Here is a 20653-nt window from a genome sequence, read left to right as displayed (position 1 = left end):
TCATTTTAATGGCCTTCAGTTTAATCCGAAAAAGATCAGCTATGAGTTAAGATATGCAATTAAGCACACGTAATCACATAAAAATGCATAAGTACATATGAAGTAACTGCTGAAACAATTCTGGTTACGGCTGGTATATAGTTTAGATATGCTACATTCCTAAAATTGTAACCAGTGAGAAGCAAATCACATCTCAAAAATCCTACTAAAAGCAGACCACAAAAAAGTAGAATTTTTTCTTACTTCCAGAAGCTCATCACCACTGAACAGCTTGCCACTTCGTCCAACTGGCCCCTCTGGTAAGATTGATCTAATGAAATGATGTCCCACTGTAGCTTCAAGGCTTATTCCTAGCCCACTGCTTTCACTGAATTTGCTAACCACAGCAACCTAAGAGATTAAAAAACGAAAAGTTTGCTTTGGACAAATTTGCAGCCATATCCATAACCTTCAGATGCCATTTACATACAGGGAAATCATTACTTCAGAAAAGAGAAACTAGAAATACTGCAATTTTTAATGCAGACTTTTAGACTGCAAAAACATGTATAATTCTTAGCTTAGGTCTTTCAACAGCACTGTTGAAAAACAGTAGCAATAGATTAAAAGAAAGAATCCAAATTAAACTTTCCAATAGAATAAAAGCCCTGAGAGGGCAAAAAAAAAAATCCACAAGATTAAAATTAAAATCTACAGGCCACATTCAGTGAAGTTTATGCAATCACAAGCTACTAGACTACTGTGGTAAGCAAACTATCATTATGGATTCACAGAGAGTAATCCAGGAATAATGACAAATAAAAACCTATTTGGCATAAAATGACTATATTGCCTAATGTGTGGATAAAAAGTAATCACCACAGTCCCATTCTTTAACCTGCATTTATGCGGTGACTCAGATTCTGAGGCAAAAATAAGAAGAAAAAACAAAAGAGAATATAAATTGAAAGTCCAATTCAATGTGATTCACAAAAACAGGAAGAGGCTCTGCATACTCAAATTTGCATTTGTATAATAATAGGAAAAATGCTTGGATCAAATGAGAGTCCTGCAGTAAAAACTGCAGTTTTAATGACACATCACTTCAGCACATGCAAGTGGGAAGTGTATACAACAACAACGTATCTAATTGTACATATTTCTGCAGAGACTACTTCAAAATTATACACTGAAGTGATTAAGATACTCAGATACTGAGTTTCAGCTGTATGCACAACAAATATCCTAGGCATTATTTCTATCATTACACTGAGCAATTCATTCAGCCTAAAGAATTGGCTAAGAGACTTCAAGATCTAGTTTGAATTCTGGCTGATCAAGGAAGCATTGAAATTTACCTCAAATACTGCTTTTTTGTCTAATACACATTACCCTCCCAAAGGCAGGAAATGTGTGAAACCATATCCAACGTAACCTAAGACCTGTGATTATTTATCTTAGTTTCAGCTGGGGCAGAATTGTTTTCTTCAATGTCTGGTATGATGCTATCTTTAATTCTAGGAGAAAAGCAATGTTGATAACACACCAATGCTTATAGTTTGCTAAGAAGCATTGTACAGAGCCAAGGCCATCCTTAGGAAACAGCCAAAGGAGCTGGGAGGGAACAGAATTAGGACAGCTGACTTAAACCATATTTTCCATACCACATGATTTCATGCAGAAGGTTTGAAGGGAATGGGAGTTCATCTCTCTTCTGCTGCTTGGGGGCTAGCTGGGCATTGGTCAGGCAATGTGAGCAATTGCTTGCAAATCACTTGTTATATACATTTATATAATTGTCATAATAATTATCCTTTTCGTTTTCTCTATCTTAGCAAAGAGTTTATTTTTCTCAATCCACGAGTTCTACTTTGTTTTTTCAGTTATCTCCCACATCCCTCTGGGAAGGGGGTGGAGGAGTGCAAGTAAACAACTGTGTGGTGCTCAGTCACCTGTTGAGTTAAACCAAAACATTGTTTTACTAACATCACTACAGAAAAAAAAAATATATATATATATATATGCAGAACAAAAACATCTCTACAGATGAAGGGACACGTGTATAATTTTTTTAAAGGAATACATTATACACATATTAACAAGGACAGTTAATAACAATTACAGTTTACTTACCACTATTTCATAATTTGAGCCCATTATCCTCTGCCATTTTGCCTTCATAGCTGCTTCTTCTGTTGCACTTAGCTGGAAATCTAGAAGTTATATCTGAGATTACTATGACGAAAACTAAAATGTTCTGTTTATTTCCACCACTGCTAAGGCAGTGGTACATAAAGCACCATGCAAGAATGCAAAATCAATCCATGATGCCAGCACTCTCCTAAATATGACTAAAATCTTGACATGTTTGGTCTCATCGAGTTTAAGCTTGCCAGAGGGAAAACTTGCAGAACAGTGGCAAATTATTTGTAACTTGTAACATCCCAGCCCCCAAAACTGAGTGTAGTTTGAAAGATGAAGTTCAACCAAAACATTTGTTTTAAATGGCTGGGAAGAGAAGAAACATTTAAATTAACCTCAATGTTCAGAAATACAAGCAGGCACAAAGTAAATGAAAGTTACATACATGCCTCAAACATTTGTTAAGTCAGACTTTACGTGGGCTGATCAGACTGATTCAGTGGATGGCTGAAATATTTACAGATGTGATATTAAATCCTGTTCCCTTTGGACAGACCCTACATTTTATAGAGAGCAACCAAGGAAGAAATTTTGAAACAGAATCTGTTATTTTCAGAAGTGCAAGCATGACTTAAAGACTTTTTAAACATGTAGGCCCTAGAGGGCAGTGAAAGAACATGTGGCAGCTTTTTTTTTTTTTTTTTTTTTTCATTATGTTCACTTAGGACCACCCATATGAAGACAAGTAACAAGCTAAACATTAGCTAAAGAGCAACAGTGAAATCACTACTGGAATGGAAGGAGGAGAGAAGAATCGCTACGAAAAAATAGTGACAGGCTGGACAGAATAATGCAGCAGCTCTTAAACTGAGTGAAAGTTTATCTGCCAGCTGAAAAAATAGGGAAATTATTTTCTCCTGCTTATTTTTTCCTCATTCAAACTGTTTATATTCTAGGGCAGGGAATAAACAAAGAAGCAGATAAATAAGAGCCAGTATTTAGATTAAATTGTACAGCAGATTTAATGGAACTCTACACATTCACGGTCCTCACCCCATGCTGTGCATACAGTCAAGCAGTCAAACAAACTCTTTAGGTCTGAATGCTCACTGGAAACAAAGACTAGAATCTTCATTAAAAGATTAAGGTCTGAAGTCACAGTGACTTTCCATAAGAATTTAAAGTGATTAACAGCCTCAGTGTCATAAATCTAAACAGAGCTCAGAAATATTAATAAAAATAAAACCAGCTGCATAGGTGCTAAGTATTACTTCATCCAAAGCAGAGACCTTGAAGTCTCTAAGAAAAGGTCTTAAAAACAAATTCTTTGGCTACCTAGAAAAATGGAAAGCAGAAGTTGTAGGAAGATACACAGAAAAATATCTACTAAAAAAATCATAAAGTCTCCAAAAGGCATTTTAGGAAATAAGCAAAAAAGATGAATGAAGAAGTTCAAGTAGAAATGTACAAGTGGACTAAAACGAGAGATAAATATGTAGCAAAAGCAGAATGTTTCAGGTAACAACTTTTGATAAATGTCATTGTTTTCAGACATATGTAGTAGTAGTAGTCAAAGCATTTGACTTACGGCACTCAAGAGTACACAAGCAGTACAGATTTTCATCTGTGTGTGATTAATTTCTAGATGTACACCCTCAGTTTCATAGCACACATGCCAGAAAGACGCACAAAACACTGGGCCTTAACATAAGCACAGCCAAGTGCATTTTCAGATAACAAAATATCAAACACTGGGAACCTGTTTCCTGCTGTTTTATGTCCTCTCTGATGTTTACTGCACTCCCACTGCATGGCTGCGATGGAGATCCCTGTTCTGTTTCACTATTATCTGGAAAAAGAAGAAAAAGGAATTTTGAGCTATTTTCTGTATTCATCATCTTCATGGACATGCCCAGGGCAATGACTCTGGACCAGAGAATCCACTTTCTGCAAACAGAACATGGCATGGAGGGCCCAGAAGGAACACTATATTTAAAGCATATTTTATCTTTTGTTCATGTTTTGCCATATCTAAACTTCATACCACCCCTATCACCTTACATTGTTTTTTGTTTGTTTCTCTCCTTCGTTCTCTCATGAAGCACAGGAAGCTGATACTGAAAAATTAAAATGGTATAGACTTGAGAAATGTAATACTTCACAGCTGACAACATTCTCACTTTTAGAAAATCTCTCCTGCTATGAAATTCTGTCAGGTATGTTGCTGTCTGTCAGCTGTCTTGAACTCTTCTGGACTAGAGAAACAGCACTTTCTAAGCATTTCCTCTCTAATTTCTGCTATAGGTAGGAATGAGAGGATGCCATACAGAGAGTGCATTACTAGATCTTTCATAACCTTATGCAAGTTGCGTATGATGCTTCAGACTATGTGCTGTAGTATATGTCTACTGGTATCAGCCCACAGTTTAAGTAGCTGATAAGAATCTGTTTATCATCCAGCCTCCATGTGGATATTCTATTTAAACACATGGACTTTCATGATTTGGCACCTGTACTTCAAGATACGCACAGTGTAAAATTAAGCTTCACAAATTACATCTCATCATGAGCAAAAATAGTATTTGCCATGCCTTCTAAACTTTGTATACAAATATAATTGACGACCTATCAGATTATTAATAACTTGTAAGTATAAGCCATTCCTGTCATACCTAAGATTGTGACACAGACATGTAAGAGTAAAAGGAAACAAGACTCATTTTTCTGCTTTCTTTCCAACACTGCTACCACCTTTTGACACAAATAAAACACTCTCTGCCTACTTACTATTCAAAGATTTACAGGATCTAAGCCTTGAAGGACTCAGCTCATAGTGAAGTGCAGAGCTTTCAATGTTCACTTCGAAAATATAACAAATAATATCACTGTTTCTAAAAGATTAATGAATCTGCAACAGATCAAATTTTCACTCATTTACAGCACCGGGAACAGCAACCGAGAATGAATTTAGTCAACTTTATTCCCAGTTTTTAATTAAGAAGAAAAATATTCTAAGCCAAATTTAAAGTAAAGCCAGTTTTAATTACCTTTGGCTGTGCTACTGTCCACTGCTTGTAACATTAAGTCCCTTTCAACAGCAGAACTGAAGTCCTCCTGGGGTTGAATACAATTTTCCTGCTTAAGCCCTCTTCTGATCAAAGTGAGCTGAACTGTTTGTCCGGTGTGTCGCAGAACATCCACTGCTTGTTGGTTAGTAAAACCCTGAAGATTTGTTCCATCCACCTGCAGAATTAAGTAGCTTATTAGTAGAAAGAGAACAAAAACCTGAAAGACATACAAATGTTCAATACATTAACCACTTTTACCTGAACATTCATTAACTAGCTACCAGTCAACACAATAGCAAAGTGGGGAGAAATATTCTGGGTGCCTGTCACAACAAGGCCATGAAGAGCTGAAAAGAGTCAGGAAGCACTGTTCAAGGTGCCCCATATAGCCTGTCTGACTACTCCAACACACCCACCTTCAAGTAGGAATTATCTGGGGGAAAAAAAAGTTTTATGAACAAACCAAATAAGTAATACATAAATCAAATAAATAGAGCCATGGTCAGGACAACTAGCTAGAGTGGGGTGAGGAGGAACACATTCATTCACTGTAACATGAAGAAGTACAGAGTACAGCTCTAGGCTCAAATAATCTCAGACACAGGGAAGTCTGTTACTGAACACAATGAAATTTAATTTCCCTATCAAGCACTGTACCAGCTGCCCAGTTGTTATTTATAGTCCAGTATTTTAATGACTATAGTTTTGGATATTTTACCTCATTATCTCAGCTTTTGTTTTCTGAATACTCTGGAGTTGCTCAATTTCATCCCACTGTCCCCAGCATACAACTTTTTATTCTTCTTTCTGTAAGCTCCATCTCACTCTTCCAAACCAGTAATTTCTGAACTACATTCAAAAAGCATTACAACGCCTTACTCCAGTAACTGTTTGGGACTATCTGGCATACATACTCCATTATTGTAACTTCTCCTGAAAAAAGAATAGTTCCCCTTCCTTTAATCATTTTCTTGCCCTTCTCTGAACTACTTCCAACTCTGGCATCCTTCTAGACATTAGGTAATGAAAAATAACCCAGGACTATTTAATGTTCCCTACATCTAAGTAAACCACATTTTTCCCCTTTTACATCTGCAAGTCCAGATGTAAGGTATGAAAATATTTTTTCTGAAAGTCAAAATTCTAATAACATTTTAATAACATATGTTAAAAATCATTTTGAAAATAGTTCCATAATTTGTATCAAACTTTGAAACTCTCCCTTTATGATCCAGTTTCAACAGTCCTACTGATAAGTGCACATGAGCAGACTTCCTTAAGAAATGTGAGTTACGTGTAGTATAATCAGAAAGCTAATATAATTAAAGGCTAAGTTAAAAAAAAGGATTGACCATTTCAGCAACAATCTTAAATGTTTTAAGCAAGTATTTTATAAGCATTTTTTAACAACTCATATAAGAATAGAGCTTTGCAAGCATTTCTTTGCTTACTTACAACTATAATTTGATCTCCCACATGGATTCTGCCATCTTGTTCAACAGCGCTGCCTTTTGTTATGCTTTTCACAAAGATACCAGAAGGTTCTGGTATGAAAAAAAACAGAGCAATTTACACAGAGCAATTTACATTAACTCATAAATTAAAGAAACAGTTTAAATAATGCAAATAATTTACTACTAATATCATCAGCAAAGAGAGAAAAGAAAGAAATTACAATCTGCAGGGAAGGAAAAAAAATCAAGAACGTACATGTTTTAAATAAAACATATATAACATTATTTTCCTAAAAGATGATTCTCATAATGCTAGCTTGCACTGGACGTGATTTTACTCAAGATCTTACAACTCCAAATTCCCACTGGTTTCTACAAAAATAATATAAAATATAAAAATTCTAGTTTAATTTAATCTAAGTGACAAAATCAACACTGGCCAAAAAAAAAAAAAAAAAAAAGCACATCTATTTTTCTTCGTTAGATTTAAAATTGAAAGGCAGAAAATTTGGTTTAGGTACACTAATCTGGTGAATTCTGTATTTTCTGTACACTTAGTATGCTTAAAAAAATTGCGTGCTTGAGTAAATAAGTGCAGAATGTTACAAACAAGGACTAAAATGTTTGCTCAAACCAGCCTTCCAGTAAATCACTATTTGATCCAATTAAAAATAAATAAATAAATAAATAAATAAAAAGAGAAAAGCAGAAAAAAATCCAAACCTCAAGATAAATCCAGCTTAGATAATTACTGACTTTGAATCAGAAGAAAAAGTTAGATACACAAAATAACTATGGAAAGTTTAATTAAAAAAAAATTCCAAAAGCAATTTTGAAAAAAGAATCAGTTTCAGAAAAAAAACACGGAGAAACTTGAAACAACTTCATCTCAGTAAAGAGACATCCTACATGGATGACTGCAGTATTATATGTAAAACAACATTAGCATGAACTGGTATGAAATCAGGTCTCATGATCACAGCCCTGTAAATGGGTTTTATCAGCTGTCCAGATATACCAGTGCCTTCAAAGACCGAAAGACTTGTCTTATTTAACCTCATTATGACAAAATTTAGCAAAGCGGACAGTCAGATTTCTGGTTTGCTCTAATTACTATACTCAATTTATGAAAAGTAAGACAACACGTATGTTTAAATTATGAGAATGCCAATTGTTTTCTGGTTTTTATCAATTTGTTTTCCTAGGTTTTGTGAGTATTTAAATGGCTCATCTTCCTAGTTTCCAAGCATTTTTATATCCTGTAACACCTGCACAGTAAGATGACAAGCTGTTATTTGTCAGGTTAAAAAAAGATTTAACTACAATCTTCATTGTCCAGCAGTTTTATCGCTGATTCTGTCAGATAAAATTGTTCTTTACCTAATTGTTAAGTCATAAAATTAAGGATGCTCAATTAGCACCTAAGGCATGAAGACACTGTAATGCAGTCACACATAGCATAATAATTTAAAATCTATTCAGTGAAAATATGCTGTGACATCTATCGCATGTTCTAAGATTTTATTTGCCTCTTGAAGGTTTTACTGGAAGATACTAAAGAACATACTTAAATCAACCATGACTATTCTAACTTACGTAACAGTTTGTTTAAATTGCTTAAGCTTCCCAAAGACAGATAATTATGCCAATAATATGCAATATATCTACCCATAAATTTTCCTAACAACATGTATACAAGTAAGAGTCATAACCACAGTATTTTGAGAACGTTTAAGGAATATTTGAAAACTGTCCCTTCTTAACTGTGTTTTATTTGCCATATCCTTTTAGGGAGGCACCAGAGAGTTCTGAACCATTATTCTGAAAATTGTAGTTGAAATTACATAGAAAAAATACACAACTGTACATGAACACTGATGCACTTATTCACAGTGTGAATATGGGAGCCAATTAATAAGTTAACCTAAATCTGTAACAATCCAAGATATCAACAAACACTAGTATAGTCAGAGGGCACTGAAAGGAATTTTTGATCTGCTAGTTAATACTATATATGCTGCTTAAAAAAATATACACAGTAACGCTTCCTAAAACTCATCAGAATGTTAATGTGTTACCTTGTAAGAGTCTTTAAAACTGAAAATCTGATTTTAAACATCCAACCAGCACTCATAAAAGTGGTTCAATCCATATTAGTAATATATTTTGAAAACATAATCAGCCCATGCTTAAGCCAAGAGTGAATTTAAAACAAAATTATAAAAAAAATTAAAAAACAATTTGGGTTTTTCTAACAAAAACTGATTACTCCTAAACTAAATCTCTTACAAAAGGAAAATAATCCCATTTTCTTTAAAAAGGTATTAGATGATTAAGGATTTTTAAGAAATGTTATCCACAAAGTAAAGTTACATGCATCAAAATTTAATGCAGCTACACCTTACTACATGATAAGACTACAGGAATCTATAATTACCTGATGTTTTGTCTCCAATGTAACCAGCAATTGTTATTCCTAATCCTTGGATATTTTTAGTGAGTTCCACATTAAACTTCTCTCCTTCATCACAATTATCAACAGAAGCGTCTGTCTAATAAGAAAAATATTAAGAAAGCTTGTAATATTAGACATAGACATGAGAGAAAAAAAAAAAAAGATACAAACTTTATTTTTGCTCATAAAAACAAAGACATTAAGCATAGGCAACATGTTTAATCATAAAGCAACACAAATCATGCCTTCTCCAACTCTCACCTCTAGGATATTACTCTTCAGCCTATAAAATCATTTGATGAGTAAAAATGACTAAAATTTAAAAAACTGAATAACAAACCTCTTCTAAATATTTCTAAATAACATATGATGTAGCTTACAGATTTTCTGGAACTTCCTAAAAATCAATCTTAGAGTGTCATCTTCTTAAAAATAAATTCTTCTCCCATTTGTCTAAATTCCTGTTCAATAACTACAACTATTTTTTCTTATGCATACAAGTTTAAAACAGAATTAAAGCTATTTAAGTGAGGCAATTATTTTTCTTGGTTTTTGGAAGACTTAAAATTTCTTTTTTAGACAGTAGCTATTAAAGTTCCCCTTAACTAAATAATGACAACTTCCAACTAACACCTACTGCATCCCTCCAAATGTCCACAACAAAGAATATCATGGCAAAGAATTCATATACTTTTTGTTAATGAAAATATCCATTACAAGAGAATGTATATTAAATTCACATTTCAATAGTAATGCTTTAATATTAACAGAAAACAAAATACAATTTAAAAATCTTAATCTCAACATTAAAAAATATTTTTTTTCAGAATTTTTATCTTTCAGCTGTCTGAAGTGTGTATTTACTATCTATTTCCATAGCTGACAAGTGTCAATGTATGGCTATATGTTTATACAGATATCAGTACTTACACATATATTTGAAATACCTATTCATAAATACAGTAAAAATCTATAATGAACCTGCTATACTCCTATTTCATGTTGCCTCTTTTGCATGATAATACAGGCTGTCCCGCTTCTCTCTTCCTTCCCACTCCTCACCCCTCCAAAAAGAAAAAGATACTTTAGGAGAGCTATGATACTATTTGCCAAAAGAGAATCTGACTTCTGATTTCAGTTATTTATCTGAAAAACTCCATCTAAAAACACAGTCAAGGAAAAATAACATTCTACTGCTTTAACTACCTCTTTACAATTTTGGAAGAATATTATGCTGTCACAAGAGCTTTATGCAGACTTCAGCCACTATGTTTTTGTAAGGAAGCAGACAAACCAAGGTGTTTCATCATCACCTTCACTTCACTGATGTTTAATACCCAGATTCAAATTGCTGAGGCTTGCAGCATCATTGAGTGTTCGCTCCTCCAAGAAGGCTTCGTGCAGGCAAAAGCAGTTTAAAAACAGTCTTCTGCCAAGAATGGTGTACTAGGGATAAAGTATTAAAAGCAAAGGAAATAAAGGTGGCAAACAAATCAGGCCTCTTGGAGGTTACAAAAGCTCTTGGAGCTTTTTTTTTTCAGTACATCAAATTCTACATATCCTGCAACTGGCCTCATTCTGTAACTACAGAAAAGCAAATGCTGAAGAAATATATACAGATGAATTATAAAAGTCAGCTTCCTTTCTCAAATTGTCACTTTACAAATAACTAATAGGTCATACATTATTCATTTTATATACAGAAACACCATGGTCTAACGCGTCAGTGCTTCAGAGACAGCAGCAGAGACATCACTCTCTCCTCTCCAGAATGAGTAAAAGTGTGCATGTTAAGATGAACTATCTTAGCTAACCTTATACTCATCTGGACTGTTGTGGTTATATCTGTTTCTTTTCCACAGATCCCATTACAACAAACAGAGGTAAAAAAATGGCAGTCATGTAAGTATTTGCTAAAGAAGGCTTTTTAATTTTCACATATCTGAAAAGCAATTTGTAGCTAGCGAGAATATATCTAAAGAACAACAGGAAAAAGTAAAAGGAAAAATTATTTTCAAAGCATAAATTTTATCTATTCATAGGCTCAGAAGCAACTTTTTGTCTCATATTCCACATATTCACATTTAATTGTATCTGATTATAATTGCATGTGACAAACCACTAAGGGCTTTAAACTAGATTTGAAGCAGAAAGAGGATAAAAGCCAGCTGGCAAGAGATGAGCCTATGGGCTGAAGATGTGTGTGAGACCAGCAGAGCAGCTGAAGTCCACCTACGATGCTGGTGATAATCTATCAGATGGCATGCCACAGTCAGAGGGGCTGCATTCTAGTGAGATGCTTCAGTCTAATCCACAAGGCACTGGGTACAATGAAGCACATTTGAAATGCTTCTACGCCAGTGAATGCAAACATGAGGAACAGTTAAGAAGAGAGAAGCCTTGGTTCAGTCCAGAGCTATGATGTCACTGTTATAAGTGAAATCTAGTGGGAAAAGTCCTGTGACTGATGCGCTCTGATGAACAACTACAGGTTTCTCCAAAGAGACAGGCAGCGGAGGAGAAGCGGAGTGGTGCTTCTGTATATAATGAAGGGGCTGGACAGTACAGAGCTGTCAGCTAGTGATTACATACAGTCAAGAGCCTTTGGTAATGACTTCTTCCAGTTAAATATTAATTTCATAGATATCTTTTCACAAATAATTAAAGTACCTGGTAAGGACTAAGAGACAAGCAACTAAAGATGATACTGCTGTGAGAATCCTCTATAGACCACCCAGCCAGGAAGGTAATACTGATGAATTTCTTCTAAGAAACTAAGAAAGACCTTTGCCCTTGTCCCTACGGAGGGCTTCAATTTGACAGACGTTAACTGGGAACACCACACAGCTTATACCAACAAGTCCAGGAGATTTCTAAAACACCTTTCTGGTACTAAGGGAACCAGTGAGGAAAGATGCCCTCCTAGTTGCTTGTGAACACAGAAGACCTCACTGCGGGCCATCATGAAGTAGTCAAATTTAAATTCTTTGGTGATAGGAGGAAAACTGCCATAAAAACCTCAACCCCAGACATATGGAGAGCAGATTCCAGACTGCTCGGGGAACTAATTAGGAAGGTCCCCTGGGATAATCATTTTGAAGGCACTGGAGCCCATCAGTGCTGGTCACTTTTTAAGTACCACCTCCTGAGAGCTAAGAAATAGGCAATTCCAAAACATCAGAAGTTAAGGAGGCAGGGCAGAAGGCCAGCTTGGCCAAACAGAGGGCTTCTTCTAAAGCTTAGGCAGAAAATGTACAGCCACATGGGAAGACTACAGGGATGCTATTTGCCTTTGCAGGGAGAAAATTTGTGCAGCTAAAGCTCAGTTTGAGTTGAAGCTGGCCAATACTGTAGTGCACAATACAAAGGGGTTTTTAAAATATATTAACAACAAAAGGAGGACCAGAGAGAACACTGGTTCATTTCTTGATGAGAACTGTCACCTTAAAAAAGGCACAGATGAAGATGAAGCACAGATACTTAATGCCTTCTCTGCCTCTGTATTCAACACTAGTAGTGGGCTCTGGGACCACAGATGCCCCAAGGTGGAGGACTGTGACTGTGGTAGCAATCAACTCCCAGACCATTCTGAATCGGATGTATAGAAATCCATGGAGCCCAACGGGATTCATACGAGGATTCCCAGAGAGCAGGTCAAATGTCATCACAAGACCCCTCTCAATTATTTTTCAGTGGTTTTGTGAGAAACAGAAGAGATTGAGTGAAAGCTGGCAAACACTGTTCCAGTTTTCAAGAATGGCAAGAAAGAAGACCCCAGTAATTACAAGCCTGTCACTTCAGTGCCTGGTAAAATTATGGAGAAAACTATGCTGGGAATTATTGAAGAATATCCAAGTGACAATGTGGTCATTGGTCACAACCAACACACTTTCATGAGGGGAAGGCTCTGTTTAACTAACTTAATTTCCTTTTATGACAAGCTGACCAAGGGAAGCCAGTTGATATCTTTTTGGATTTCAGTAAAGCTTTTGATACTGTTTCTCACAGTATCCTACTAAACAAAATGTCCAGCACATAGCTAGCCAAGAACCTAATGGGGTGCGTGAGCAACTGGCTGAGAGGTTGGGCCCAAAGTATTATTGTAAACAGAGTTACACTAGGCTGGCATCAGTCACTAGCAGGGTTCCCCAGTGCTCCACTTAAGGGCCAGTTCTCTTTAACATTTTCATAAATGACTTTGAGGTAGGACAAAAAGGTGTTTTTATTAAGTTTGCTGATGATACTAAACTAAGAGGAACTGCTGACTCCATCAAGGGTAGAGAGGCCTTGCAGAGAGACCTAGACAAATCAGAGAGCTGGGCAATCACCAACTGCTTGAAGTTTGACAAGAGCATGGGCCAGATTCTACACCTGGGAAAGGGCAACCCTGGCTATACTTAAAGACTGGGGGATAAGACACAGGAAAGCTGCCCTGCTGAAGGAGGTTCAGGGGTCCTGGTTGACTGCAAATTGAATGCGAGCCCAGTGTGTTCAGGCAGCCAGGGAGGTCAACTGTACCCTGAGGTGCACCAAGCATGGGATTTCTAGCCAGTCAAGGAAAGCGTCTGTTCTGTTCCTCTCTGCACTGGCGCAGACTCACACTGACAACCATATGCAGTTTTGGGCACCACTGTACAAAAAACACATAAAACTATTAGAGTCCAAAGGAGGGCTACAAAGATGGTGAAGGGTCTACAGGGGAAGACTTATGAGGAATGGCTTAAGCATCCACAACCACCTTGGGCAACCTGTTACAGTGTGTCACCACCCTCTGAGCAAAAAAAATTCCTCCCAATATCTAACCTAAATCTCCCCTGACTTAGTTTAAAACCATTCCCCCTTGTCCTCTCTATCACTATCCACCCTTGTAAAAAGCCACTCTCCCTTATGTTTATATGGTCCTTTCAAATATCAGAAGGGCACACTGAGGTCACTCCAGAGCCTTCTCTTCTCCAAGTGAAACAAACGCATTTCCCTCAACCTCTGTTCATAGGTGAGGTGCTCCAGTCTTCTGATCATCTTACTGGACCTCCTCTGGACCTATTCCAAGAGCTCCACATCCTTCCTGTACTGGGGACACCAGGCCTGGATGCAGTACTCCAGACGGGGCCTCACAAAAGCTGAGTAGAGGGGGACAATCACCTCCCTCTCCACCTCTCTTTTAATGCAGCCCAGGACACAGTTGGTCTTCCATGCTGCAGGCACACACTGCTGGTTCATGTCCAGCTTCTCATCTACCAGGACACCAAGTTCTTCTCCACAGCACTGCTCCCAAGGGGTTCTTCTCCTGGTTTGTATAAATACCTGGGATTGTCCCAACCCAAGTGCAGCAACTTGCACTTGGCCTTGTTGAACCTCATTAGGTTCTCATGTGCCCACTTCTCCAGCCTGTCGACTGATGATATGGAAATAAAAATGATTCTGAAGAGAAAAATTATAAGTAGACAGTGAAATGTTACAGAACCAGCATGCTCTGAAGAAAAAATTACACGGACACTTTCCAAAGTATTACTTCAAAATCACAAGCAAGTCCAAGGGTTAATCAATCCAGAAGTTATTCAGGCTATGTCCTTATTTCCAGCCCTGCATCCTGGAAAGATTTAAGCATGCAGTTCCTTGCAATGTGGACTGATGACATTTAAAATCTCCCAGAGAGTACGATAAATACACTGCTACTGAGAATAAAAATACTGACTTTTGAGAAAATAAGCATGAAAGACATTCAAATAGAAATTAAAATAAAATTATGTTTGAAGTATAGGTTTGACACAAGTATATTTACTGTTGCTTACTTGTTTCTGTGGTGTCGTGATGGGTACTGGAGTACCTGGTGGGACTGCTGGTGGAGGTGGTTCCTCAACAGGACCTCTTGCAATTACCAGTTTCACTCGATTTCCACACTGCCTCAGAACTTGTGCCACCTGTTCACTGCTCATTCCAGTCAAGTCAGTATCACCGATCTTCAAAATGTGATCTCCACTACACAATCTCCCATGCTGGATGGGAAAAATAAATAATGAAGTCACTACCCTGCAATTTCTCCCATAAATAATAATATTAGGGAATGACTACACAGCTTTAGTAACCTGTAATACATATGAACTAGAAACTATTTGAATATCAAATCAACATCCTCATAGCATGGTAGAAAACAAGTGTGTTACCTAATGTCATACTAATTTTTCTAGAAATTTTTCAAAAAATATCTCAGACATTCTTTACTTAGGCAGTCACCTAAGCATGAAAAAAATGCACATAGTTATGGCTACCACCTGCTAATATGTAACAGTTACATGTAGTTTAGAGAATTCCAGGTTTCATTTACAAACACAGCATAAAAAGGTATACACAGCATTATGCTTCTGTTTAAAAAACAACACTCTTAGAATTAAGCAAATCTTAAAATAAAATACACTTCTCTGTTAGTGTGATCCAGTTAGTTATATTGTTTTACACTTCTATTTACTTAGGTTTATTCTCCTATTTAGCTAATTACAATGCTTCATAAGAATTTAGCCCATACAAAAGTATTAAAGTTTAGAAAATAAATTTGTCTATTTGCTCAGGGACAAGCTCAAAATGGGTTCTGATGACCACTTTCACATAGGTGGCTACACAGCCTGTGTTCTAAAGCAGACCTATGAAGGCAGACGCTTGCACTAAGTTTAAGAAAGCCTAACGGAGAGATGTATAATCACCATTCCTTTCACCTGCATGGGCAGAGGGGGCAAAATGATTACTGCCTCCTTGGATTACAACTCGTATATTCATGAAAGAATTAGAGGTCTAAATGCAACAACACCAAACCTACAGTAGATGTGAAAAAGTGATGTGGAGCCTAATTCAGCTTTTATATTCAAACACACAGATTCCCAGCACCAAATAAATCTTTACTAAGGATAAGATTCACCATATACTTTCCTTCCTACACTTCAAAGTAAAAAGCTAGCACTGGTTAGTATAAGTACGAAAGTAAAGAGAAACTTCACACTGTACTGAATGATAAATAGAAGAGTTGGTTGAATTTACCTGATCAGCTACCCCTCCTGGGAGGATGGTTTTAACAATCACTCCTGTTGATTTTCCACCAACTATCCCAAATCCCAAACCTGAGCCATCATTCACCAGCTCTATGGTCTCCACATGCTGCCAGTGAACCTCAAAGAAAAAAAACATTAAATTTGCAAACAATAAAAATAAGGATTTATGTATTAACACTTATAAATATTTTCTCTTATTCTTCAGGTATGTTTTCAAATAAAGAAAGGTAGGAGGAAGCGTAGTCAACAGAACAGAACAGTTCAGTTCAGCTGGAAGGGACCTATGAAGAGCATCTAGTCCAGCTGCCTGAACTATTCAGGAATAAGCAAAAGTTAAAACATATTACTGTGGGCATTATCCAAACATGTCATAAACACTAATGATCACAGGGAATCAAGTATCTTGCTAAGAAGTTTGTCCCAGTGTTTGACCATTCCCACGATAAAGAATTCTTTCTAATGTCCAGTGTGAACCTCCCACAGCACAGCTTTGACACATCCTGTCATCGGTTAAGTGGGTTGTCATCAGTTAAGAAAGTCTAGCCATTCCTGAAAATGACTGCTGAGAGAAGTTATGCAACTATCTACGATTGTCCACCTCCTTGTCAGTGAGAAAATAATACTGCTGCTTCTAGGAAACCTCACAGAACTGGAAAACAAAACCTTCAAATATATGCATATTCAAACTGGCAGATGAAACATATCAAAAGTATAAACCCCATTCAAAGACCAAGACTAAATGCAGCAGTAGATATTGCAAGTTATGTATTTACAGAATTTCTCCCTGTGCAGTGAACAAAGCTTTCGGAGTTGTCTGATGTCAGCAGCATTGCAATGAAATGACTCTGACTGTAGGCTTCATTTTGCAGCAGAAGTATAACTGCTCTGACAAACAGTAGTTCACTCAGTACAATACTGAAAAGATGACTGGAATGTTCATGGTACTGTTTAGTATAAGAACAAATCACGTCATTAACTCATCTAAATTTAAAACCAGAGCTGGTGTTCCGTCAGGAAGGACCTCAAAAATAAAGTGTTATTTTGGAATAAATCAAGATACTGCAAATACAATGCCACATGGTACTTCTTGGTATCCACAGTCTTAACATAAACCAAAGACAACAAAACAAATCCCAAACAAAAAAGAAGGCTTCAAGAAAAACTACTTTTCAAAAGCAATTAAAAACTAGAGGAAATGACTAGAAATGATTAGAAAAAAACATGCATAAGAAAAAAAATGAATGAGCTATGGCAGGTTTTAAAGGAACATTTTTCAAAAGGCAGATGTTTGGGAAATACAGAGGTAATCACAAAAAGAAAGAAGTACACAACACAAATACTGCAAGAAAGCAGGCCTATCCTGTGTGCTGACAGGAAAGGGTTATCTGATCTGCAATATTTCTGCACACATAAGGAAACATTAAGGAAAGGTTTCTGAAATTCTGTTACCAAATGTTTTATGCTAATAGTTAAAATACACTAAAATAATTGACAGACCACTCCATACACCTCTAGTTACAGACTACCCTAAAGAAGTCTTACAGATAAATGAACAGTGAGATCCAAAGATCCAACCCCAGGGGGAAGCAAAAATGTATCAGCTATTACATGAGGAAGATACTACAAAGAGAGAGGCATAGCACTACTGTTTCTGATTTATCTTCTCTTCAGCAAGATGTGTAAAAGCTTTCAAAAGCAGCAGAACTGACTTCTGTGCATCCTAAAGTGTGCCCCTACCTATGGCATTTTGATAGCTTCCTCTATTGCTTTATTTGAGACCCACTGCTATAACAGAACAAAGGAGCAGAGAAGTATCCACTGAGCTGGTCGTGCAGATTAGAATGCAGTTCCACAGAAATTTCTTTTTGCCCCCACAGAAGGGAAAAGGAGCTCTTGTTCACTGCTATCTTAAAACAGAACTTTATACATGAATGTAAATATGCTCTGTTTGCAATGATGAAGATACAGTTTGACAGATGGAAAGGAAGAGTATGGCCAATATCCCCACAGCAAGGCTAAGTATTTTCTACTCTTTGCATGGGACAAAGTGCAACAAAGATACCTGGAAGAAAAATATGCAGATGAAATAATATACAAGCAAGTTACAATAAAAAATCCCAAAATATTAGATGATCTAAATACATACAAACCCAGAACTGAATACACAGACATCTGGGTTATACTCACCGGGTTGGAATGGGCTGAAACTGTGCTAGCAGCAGATGGAGACCGAGAAACTACAGGACTGATGAGCTGAGGAAAATTGCCTCTGGCCACAACTAGCTGGACATTATCTTTTGCTTTCTGTAGGATGCTGATAGCCTGTTGATGTGTAATTGTCTGATCAAGGGCTTGTCCATTAATAGCAAGGATTTGATCTGCTTCCTTCAGCTTTCCATCTCTGTCACGTATGCATCAACAGGGAAGGGGGGGGGGGGGTGACAAACCAACCAAACAAGAAAAATCAAAAAAGTGTTGCCACAGCAATTATAATATTTTGACAGTTTTCCAGTACTTTTAATATCCTCTTCTCTACTTCAACTACTTTTTAATCTTTCCCTGCAGTTCTGCTGAAAGGAGCTGATGCAGCACCCTGGTGATTGCTTCCTTTGAAGCTAATCCTTCTGCCACTCTCCCCTGGCTGCTACCCCCTAGCTAGCTTTCTTCTCCCTGTACCTCCATCCGAGACTAAGCATATTAGATCTCAAGTCACTCCCAAACATAGCCTGGGAACTTATGCTTATTCTCAACTTTGAGCCTCTTGCTTAACAGACCAATTGCTCTACTTTGTTCAGTGCACCCATTCTGAATATTCATCAAACCAAAGACTGGAACACACTTCCATCAAGATGTTATGGTATCTAGTTTTCTTTTGTACAAACAAAAAAAAAAAAAAAAAAAAAAAAAGGAGGGGAAGGAGGTGCACAGAGAAAAAACAGAAAAAAAAAATCATAAAATAGATCCCTTTTAAATGAGAAAAAAAGGCATGAATAAATTATAGAATAATTCTTTACTTTCTGACAAAGGAAGCACTACTGTAAAACTACATACCGAACCCTTCCCTAGATCCACTTCAAATGAACTGTATAAAGCCTACACAGACAAGTTATCCTCTGCCTCCTTCACTGCTTCTATTTGTTTCACAACACATCAACAGGGACACTGGCCACATCTGCAGTATTCTAAAGTGGCAGTGCTTTACAAAACAAAGGGCGGTATTGCTCATAAGAATCTATATTACACCAGCTTCTATACTACAAGTAGTCAACAACATTCACAAAAAAAAACAAAAAAACAAAAAAAACTTTAACACATAAAATTTTACTTGTGAATTTGAACTATTTGCCAGAGTGCTCTGGAATATTTATTTCTACCAGGACCTTTCTGATCTTTCCGATCATTATTTTAAGAACTGTAGTAGTGAGTAATGCTAGGCTGCATGGCTCAGAGTGCCAAGTGAAGCACATGTTCATACCACAAATATACAGACTCAATTGTAGTGTGACATTAACACACATTAACACAGTAAAATATTTTAGTTGTCATCTTACCTATGTGCCACACTTCCCTCCTGGATTTCTTGCACAAATATTCCTAGTTCTCCTCTGTTTTCACTCTTCAGCCCCACAACACTGAAGCCCAGGCCACCACTCAAAGGCTTAATAAGCTCAACTGTCTCAACAGGACGACCCTGTTAAGCAGAAGAAATAAATAGGTACAGATATTAAAAATGTCAAAGAGCAGAATTAAAGAATGTAGTAAACAATTTGTTAAATGAATTTTCAATTTGACCTCTACTGCTGGACAAGGTTACATAAAGCTAGTAACTGAAACACAGTTATTCAGTTCTGAAATGTAACAATCATATTAGCATGGTAACTATTACTAAAGATTTGAGAGACAGAAGAGGAAAAAACAGGAAAAATCAGTTCAGTATAGAGCTCAGGTTCAAGAGTGACAAAACTAGGATATTCAGATCTGTACAATTTCAGAGGGTACAGGACAACTTTGATGCAGGACAAGAAATAAAAGGATGGAATTCAAAGAAAAAGTAGAAGTGTGCAAAAGGCTTTCTAGAACATCAGAAGACTTCCCATATCCAGCTCTTTCAAAGGTTAATTAGAAAAATTCCAGAACAGATGCATGGCCTTTCTCAGCCACAATCTGATTCACACACAACTTCTGCCTATCACAGAATCATAGTAAGATTACAGAACACTACACAGCAAGGTCAGAAAGCAATTTTTCATCTTATTTTCAATGACACAGAATAATTAGCTTTAGTTAGTTATGTACACAAAAGCATGCTACATCGAAATGTATCTTGCATACGTGCATCAGTGACCAGAGAAAGACAACAGCGTTCAGATCTGTGAGTGTCATACTGCCCAGCTAAGGACAGTATCAGCAGAAACAACGTCAAGGCTACTTTTCCAATACTGCTTTCTTATGTACCAGTTGCTTCTCACATTAAAAGGTTGGGTTTTTTGTTTGTTTGTTTGTTTGTTTGTTTGT

The 20653-nt window shown here is 36.7% G+C and overlaps 1 protein-coding gene across 5 annotated transcripts in view; it reads right to left on the bottom strand.

The window, feature by feature from the left end:
- MPDZ (multiple PDZ domain crumbs cell polarity complex component) overlaps positions 1–20653 on the bottom strand; it is a 113752-nt gene that overhangs the window by 71116 nt on the left and 21983 nt on the right. For all 5 annotated transcript variants that reach the window (XM_031593195.2, XM_031593193.2, XM_031593191.2 and 2 more), the window contains exons 5-14: positions 19690–19829; positions 18326–18539; positions 16128–16256; positions 14891–15094; positions 9081–9195; positions 6645–6733; positions 5169–5364; positions 3881–3970; positions 2113–2192; positions 244–390 (exon numbers count right to left, since the gene is read on the bottom strand). In XM_031593195.2, the coding sequence (XP_031449055.2) occupies positions 244–390; positions 2113–2192; positions 3881–3970; positions 5169–5364; positions 6645–6733; positions 9081–9195; positions 14891–15094; positions 16128–16256; positions 18326–18539; positions 19690–19829 (1404 nt within the window). The remainder of the gene's footprint in view (positions 1–243; positions 391–2112; positions 2193–3880; positions 3971–5168; positions 5365–6644; positions 6734–9080; positions 9196–14890; positions 15095–16127; positions 16257–18325; positions 18540–19689; positions 19830–20653) is intronic.

This window comes from Phasianus colchicus, chromosome Z, assembly GCF_987193195.1.
Source record: "Phasianus colchicus chromosome Z, bPhaCol1.hap1.1, whole genome shotgun sequence".
NCBI lineage: Eukaryota > Metazoa > Chordata > Aves > Galliformes > Phasianidae > Phasianus > Phasianus colchicus.
This window is presented reverse-complemented; position numbering and strand designations above follow the sequence as displayed.